The following is a 7,025-nucleotide window of genomic DNA, read 5'->3' as shown; positions in this document are numbered from 1 at the left end:
CCGTGGGGGCCCCTGCACCTTGAGTTGGTCTAAGGTAGGGAGGAGGGAAAGCGATCAGCCTGCTGGTCCCTTTCCATTGCTCAAGACCCTGCCAAACAGCCCCTGGCCTTTGCCCAAAGTGGAGACGATGGAGGGCTCAGGACGACGGGGCGAGGTGCTCAGTGCAGAGGAGGGAGCCTGCACCCACTGGGGTAGAGCTGATGGCCTGAGCATATGCGGCACCCACGGGACAGAATGCTCTTCCCCCATCCTTGCCCAGGTTGCTGGAGCTGACACCCAGGTGAACGCGGCAGGGACGAAACCGTGGTGAGCGGCCACTAAGCTTCTGTCCCGGTCTCCGTCAGCTGACCCCACCGAGAGCACACACTTACCCAGGAGAGAATCACACCCGGCCCTTCTGAGTGCTGTGGCGCCTTCAGACTTTATTCGTAGCAGATGCCGTGAGGACTCTGCCCACATTTCTCTGTATCCACTGACCATTTTTATGCCCCCGAGCCCCAGGTCTCTCAGTCCCAGCATCCGGCTTCTGAATCTTGCAGGCCCCCAAGCCCCAGGTCTCTCAGTCCCAGCATCCGGCTTCTGAATCTTGCAGGCCCCCGAGCCCCAGGTCTCTCAGTCCCAGCATCCAGCTTCTGAATCTTGCAGGGGCTGCCCTCTGGCCACAGGAACCTCTTCCCTGGGGTTCGCTGAGCTCCTGGAGGGCTACGCTGTCTGGGAATTTATAACCCTCAGACAGTGAATGACAGATAAGACATAGAGCACCTGAGCACCCCCCAAACCAAAGGGCACACCTGTGAGCAGTGACAAGCAGCCTCCCAGTTCCTCCATGAGATGGAGCTGGAGTGACCCCCACAGCGTGCGGCCTCCTCCCCACCCAGTACCACCCCCCATTCCCACAATGGGGTTTTCCAGGGAACACATCATTTACACTGCTTCCACACAAATCCTCGTCTTGGGGTCTGCTTCTAGAACCCCAGACTGAGATACCAACCCACAATCACGCCAGTGTTCAAATTCCATTCCCACCCAGGTGCCGAGGATGGCCAGGTGAGCCGCAGAGGACGATGACAGGAATTCTGAGTCCGCCTCAGTGAACAAAGCGGCGTGTGGCACACGGTCATGCCACGAGCCTGAGAGCAGATTGCAAAGCAAAGCGTGTAGTGCAATCCAACTTTTGGAAAGAAAAATAAATCCTTTATGTATGACGGTGTAATAAAGAATTGAACCTTGCCCAGAGAGACCTGGCCTCTTCCCCCAGCTTCTGAGAGGTGGTCTCTAAGCCACATGGGACGGTCTTGGTTTGCCTGGGCCTTTGGACCACACCAGGAGGCCTAAAGTGTGATTCAGGTAGGGGTTGCGATGAGCTCACCCTCGAGTGAGCTGGAGACCTCCATCTGCATGGGCAGTCAACCATGGGGCCCCAGCAAAGGCTCTGGGACACTAAACTTGGGGGATCTCACCTGGATGCCCCAAGTGACACTGCCCACAGCTCTGTGGGGAAGGACCCTCTGCAGGTGGGAACTTCCTGGACTCCGGCCTGAGCGCCTATCCCTGGGTTGATAGTCATCTGTGTCCTACCCTTGTGCTAAGTCATGACCATGAGTATATCAGCTTTCAGTGAGTTTTTCTATCGAATTATCAAACCTGAGGGTGGTCTTGGAGACCCCTACCCTTGTAACTGGTGCAGAATTGAGGACAGTTTTGTAGATTACGGTTCCCTCTAGCCCTGCAATGATGTTGACTGTAAGTACATTAAAGTATTTGTTAGACACTGGAAAACGATATGCAAAATGTAGGAAGTGGATGCCTCTGGGCTGTAGGATCATGCATAAGAGTGTATTCTTGTGTTTTCTATTTATTTTGTGCAAGACACTGTGATTACATACAGTGGGAGCTCCCTCAACCAACCTCTGCTCCAGCAACTCACATAATCTTGGTCAAAATGGGCTGGATGACTCAGTGAGCACAGGGGGCAAGGAGGTTGCTCTCTGCTGGTTGTGGATTTCATCAGTTGAGATATGACCAACCGGGAGACACTCAGGTTTGCTCCAAACCTGTTGATGCCACCTGTGATCCTTACTAGTGTCAGAGGCATTTGAACCAGAGCGACTCCATCTTGAATAGGGGCTGGATGAAATGAGGTATAGACAAGATTAGGGTGTGGGTTAGGGTTAGGGTTAGGGTTAGGGTTAGGGTTAGACAAGATGACTCTTAAAAATGAAAACTAAGTGGTGAACGTTTGGAGAAATTCTGGTCTTAGATTGTCTTAAAATGTGCCCAACTTCTTGGTCCACTTTAAAAAATATGAAATTGGGTAGCTAGGAAGGAGAGTTAAGCCTGGGGTTTATACTAAAGAAGAAGAAGAACTTCAATCAGCAGACCAATGCTAAATACAAGCTTGTCCCTATATGGAAATATATAGATTCATGAATGGAGCCAGAAGTGGCCAGATGGTGATGTCGACTAGAGGGAGGGTTGGAGGCCTGGGACTGGGGCTTTGGCTAGGAAGGGGTGGGAATATTCATGAATGGAGAAGTGGCCAGATGGTGATGACGACCAGAGGGAGGATTGGAGGCCTGGGACTGGGGCGTTGGCTAGGAAGGGGTGGGAATATTCATGAATGGAGAAGTGGCCAGATGGTGAAGACGACAAGAGGGAGGGTTGGAGGCCTGGGACTGGGGCTTTGGCTAGGAAGGGGTGGGAATATTCATGAATGGAGAAGTGGCCAGATGGTGATGATGACCAGAGGGAGGGTTGGAGGCCTGGGACTGGGGCGTTGGCTAGGAAGGGGTGGGAATATTCATGAATGGAGAAGTGGCCAGATGGTGATGACGACCAGAGGGAGGGTTGGAGGCATGGGACTGGGGCGTTGGCTAGGAAGGGGTGGGAGGGCCTCTCTGGAGTCACAGAAGCCTCATGCATCTTGACCAGGACGGTGGATGCATGGCTTACATTGGTCACAACTTGTCAACTTGTATGACTGAAAACTGAACATCACATTGAATTGGACTCAAAGGCAAGACCTGAGGCAAAATTCATGTAAGGAGGGAGTTTGGGCGAAGCTTGAGGACTGCTGCCCGGAAGCGTAGATTCAAGTTGCCCTGAATACACCTCCTATTAGCAGCTGTTACAGGTGGGTTTTTCAAGGGAAAGAAGAGGCTGTTCCAAGTTGTTGACCAAGGATTTATGTTAAGGTAACATAATCTATTGCTTGGCTCTATATTGTTAAGCCATAGGGTGTGAGTTGCAGTGTCTGCTGCTGCACTAGGTTAACCTGAGGCAACAGCCAGCATTTCAAGAGACGAATACACAGCTCCAAGGCGGGGAGTGGGAAGTCACTGCCGCCTCACTTGACTGCCTCTCTGGGCCTGATCGTTTAAAAGGACTTGCATCATCCCTCAGCACAATTTCTTTCCTTTTCTCAATTGTATGAAAATTATACCTCAATAAGTTTACTATAGAAATTAATGAGTAAATATGTATAAGTTTTCAAGTTAAAAATATATGTAAAATATGTTTGCTCACTTTTTTAACCTATCTTCATCGGTTTTAAAAATTAACTAACCATGATGGCTTTGGAAACATGTTCTTCCATTTGTTACTTTCATAATGAAAGAAGAAATGTATTTTAAATAACATTTAAATTTAATTTTTTCATTATCATCTGGGAAGCCCCAGCCCTTTGTGAAAGGAAAACAATGTCCACTTTAGAGTAAAACTTGCTGATGGAAAAACCAGACTCCGTAGAATATTTTAAAGAGGTTATTTCTGAGCCAACAAGGGTAACCACAGCCTGGGAGACAGGCTCCAAGGAGTCCTGAGAAAGGACCTGAGGTCGGGTTGCAGTTTTTTTTTTAATTTTTTGAGATGGATTCTCGCTGTGTCACCAGGCTGGAGTGCAGTGGTGCAATCTCGGCTCACTGCAACCTCCGCCTCCCGGGTTCAAGAGATTCTCCTGCCTCAGTCTCCTGAGTAGCTGGGACTACAGGCGCCTGCCACCACGCCCGGCTAATTTTTGTATTTTTAGTAGAGACAGGGTTTCACCGTGTTGGCCAGGATGGTCTCGATCTCTTGACCTGGTGATCCACCTGCCTCGGCCTCCCAAAGTGCTGGGATGAGAGGCGTGAGTCACCGCGCCCAGCCGCACTTTGGTTTTAACATTGCAGGGAGGCAGGAGTTACAGGCAAAGGCATACAGCCGTGCACAGAAGGTCGGCATTGGTTTGAGCTGAAAGGGAGGGACATCTCAAAGCTGGGGCTTACAGGACATCGGTGGATTCAGAGATTCTTTAATTTGCATTTGGTTGGAGGAGGAAGGATCTGTCTAAAACTTGGAAGCTGTGTAGCAAGATGATGACTTGCAGGTGTGACTTTACCCTTGCCTGCATGGGTCCTGTTTATAACTTGGTATCTTATTGCCACAAACAGTCTGTCTGTCAGTCTTAAGATCTCCATGACCTCTAATGCTGGTCCGTGGTTGCATCTAAGCTGCAAAAGGGAAGGAGCGTAATGAAGCGTGGCGGACCTCCCTTCCCATCGAGGCTGGGAACTCAGCTTTTCAGGTTTCTCTGGGGCCCCTTTCAGTTGTTTAGGGGGCTTAGGGTTTTGTTCAGCTTACCAACTTTTCCTATTAGAAATTTAGCTGAAGTTGAGGTCACATAAGTCTTCTGGAGCATTCCCTAACACAGAAAATGCCCCACCCTTTAGAATTCTAACAGGACAGAGAAAGTGGAGGCGAGGAGCCCACCCTCTCCAACTCCTGCTCTTACGGGGGCCCCAAGACCCAGAGGAGGGGCCTGCCGGGGCCCTGGGGAGGGCACCCAGCCTGTGCTCCCTGGAAGGGTGGGTTACTCCAGGCAGGCCACTCCTGCTGGCATGGCGATGATTCAGTTTCAGCCCTGCAGCTGCAGCCTCTGGCTGCAGCCGGTCTGCAGTGTTTCTCTTTGTTCCCCCTTCCATCTTCCTCGACCTTATGTTCCCATGCTTCCCAGCAGGAGGGGAGGCCCAATTTGCATTTCCTTTTCTGTAATAAAGCCTGCTGATGGGTGATTGCAGCTTTCTCTCACTGCCAGGGAGGAACTGGGGTAGGCTCCAGGCAGCCAGAGGCACCACTGTGCTTCCGTGGGTTTCCCCGGGGCACCTTCAAGTTCCATTGTGAGTGCTGTTGAGATTCCGGGCGTCCAGTGCACACACGGGAGACGGCCATTGCCTCCCCTCCAGCCCCAGCCGTGGTGCACAGGGCGAAGGCTGTCTGGGTGAAGGCTATTTGTGAGTGAGGCCGGGGAATGAGGGGCAGAGCTCTGCTGTAAGAGCAGAGCAGGTGATGGAGAGGGTGGGAGGTGTAGTAACAGAAGCAGGAAACTCCAGTCATTCGAGACGGGCAGCACAAGCTGAGGAGTGCAGGCCACCTCTACGGCCAGGAAATGGATTCTCCCGCAGAGCCTCGGAAGCCACCGACCCTGCTCCCACCTTGACTCAGTAGGACTTACTGTAGAATTCTGGCCTTCAGACCTGTAAAGGAATACATTTTGGTTGTTTTAAGTCACTAAGTGTGTGGTAATTTGTTGCAGCAGCCACAGGAAACTAGTATTGTAGTGAAGCCTCAAAACCCCCCTGAAGGGGCTGGGCTCAGTGGCTCATGCCTGTAATCCCAGCACTTTGGGAGGCCGAGGTGGGTGGATCACTTGAGGTCAGGAGTTCGAGACCAGCTCAGCCAACATGGTGAAATGCCATCTATACAAAAAATACAAAAACTAGCCGGGCATGGTGGCACATGCCTGTAATCTCAGCTACTCAGGAGGCTGAGACAGGAGAATTGTTTGAACCCAGGGGGGCGGAGGTTGCAGTGAACTGAGATTCCACCACTGCACTCCAGCCTGGGTGACAGAGCGACGCTCCATCTCGAAAACAAAACAAAACAAAAAAACCCCACCTGAAGGTTTCCAGTTCTGCCAGCAGTCTCCCACCCAACCCCCAGAAGCAGACATTCCATTGCTGTGGGCCATGGACAGGCAGAAGGAAGCACCTTCTCATGGCAGAGGCCTAACCAGGAGAAACCCAAGGGAAGGCACTGCTGGGCTGGCCCCTCTCTGCTAAGGCCATATTCTTTTTTGTTTGAGGCCAGTTTCACTCTGTCTCCCAGACTGGAGTGCAGGGGCACAATCTCGGCTCACTTCAACCTCTGCCTCCCCAGTTCAAGTGATTCTCCTGCCTCAGTCTCCTGAGTAGCTGGGATTACAGGAGTGTAGCATGCCTAGCTAATTTTTGTATTTCTAGTAGAGATGCGGTTTTGCCATGTTGCCCAGGCTGGACTCGAACTCCTTGCCTCAAGTAGTCCACCTGTCTCAGCCCCGCAAAGTGCTGGTATTACAGGAGTGAGCCACTGCACCCAGCATTTGCCAAGACCTTTGATGGCAGGCTTTTTCCAGGTGATCAGTCCTTGTCTGGTCTGACTCTGCCCCACTCTCCTCACCTAGTTGGAATCCCTAGCTACTTTTCAGTAGAGGAGAGTGTGTACCCCAATCCCAGCTTGGTTCAGATCTGCATTTAACTCATGGAACCTGGCTGCTCCCCAGGTCCTGAAGAAAAAAACGGTCTCTCTGTGGGTATGATAAAAGATGGGCCTGTCCCCAGGACCCTGTGAGAGGGAAGCCCAATGTCCCACCAGGTTGGCAGGGCTGGGGAAGGGAAAGTGTTATGGCAGCCCCAAGAAAAAAAAAGAGGCAGCAGAGGGAGCAGGACAGCGCTCACATGGAACTCATGCCACTGCCTGAGTGAGGGGAGGGAGGAGTGCATGCCAGTGACGTCAGGGGGCAGAGAGGCGCAGTTCCAGGGCGGCTTTCCCCCTCACTTCCTGCCATGTTACTCTGATCACCTCCAGGTGAGCCTGCCCACTTTGTGCCCAGGGGCCTGTAGAAAACCACAGCTCCCCATGGTTATGGCCCCAGGAGTGGGGCAGAGCAGGGAGGAGTCCTGGACAGAGGAGAGGCAGGGCAGGAGGGAGTGGGCCTCAAACTCCAGGAGGGG

General features: G+C 52.0%; 1 protein-coding gene across 2 annotated transcripts in view; it reads right to left on the bottom strand.

Annotated features, from left to right (window-relative positions):
- Nucleotides 1-3,632: 3,632 nt before the first annotated feature.
- The window catches only part of LOC117977884 (uncharacterized), a 58,540-nt gene continuing 55,147 nt past the window's right edge, over nucleotides 3,633-7,025 (bottom strand). For both annotated transcript variants that reach the window (XM_063602691.1, XM_055110848.2), the window contains one exon: nucleotides 3,633-5,510. In XM_063602691.1, coding sequence (XP_063458761.1) covers nucleotides 4,970-5,510 — 541 coding nt within the window. In that variant the 3' untranslated portion in view covers nucleotides 3,633-4,969. The remainder of the gene's footprint in view (nucleotides 5,511-7,025) is intronic.

Source organism: Pan paniscus, chromosome 2, assembly GCF_029289425.2.
Source record: "Pan paniscus chromosome 2, NHGRI_mPanPan1-v2.0_pri, whole genome shotgun sequence".
Classification (NCBI taxonomy): domain Eukaryota; kingdom Metazoa; phylum Chordata; class Mammalia; order Primates; family Hominidae; genus Pan; species Pan paniscus.
Note: the sequence above shows the minus strand (reverse complement) of the source record. Positions and strands in the feature narration are given on the sequence as shown.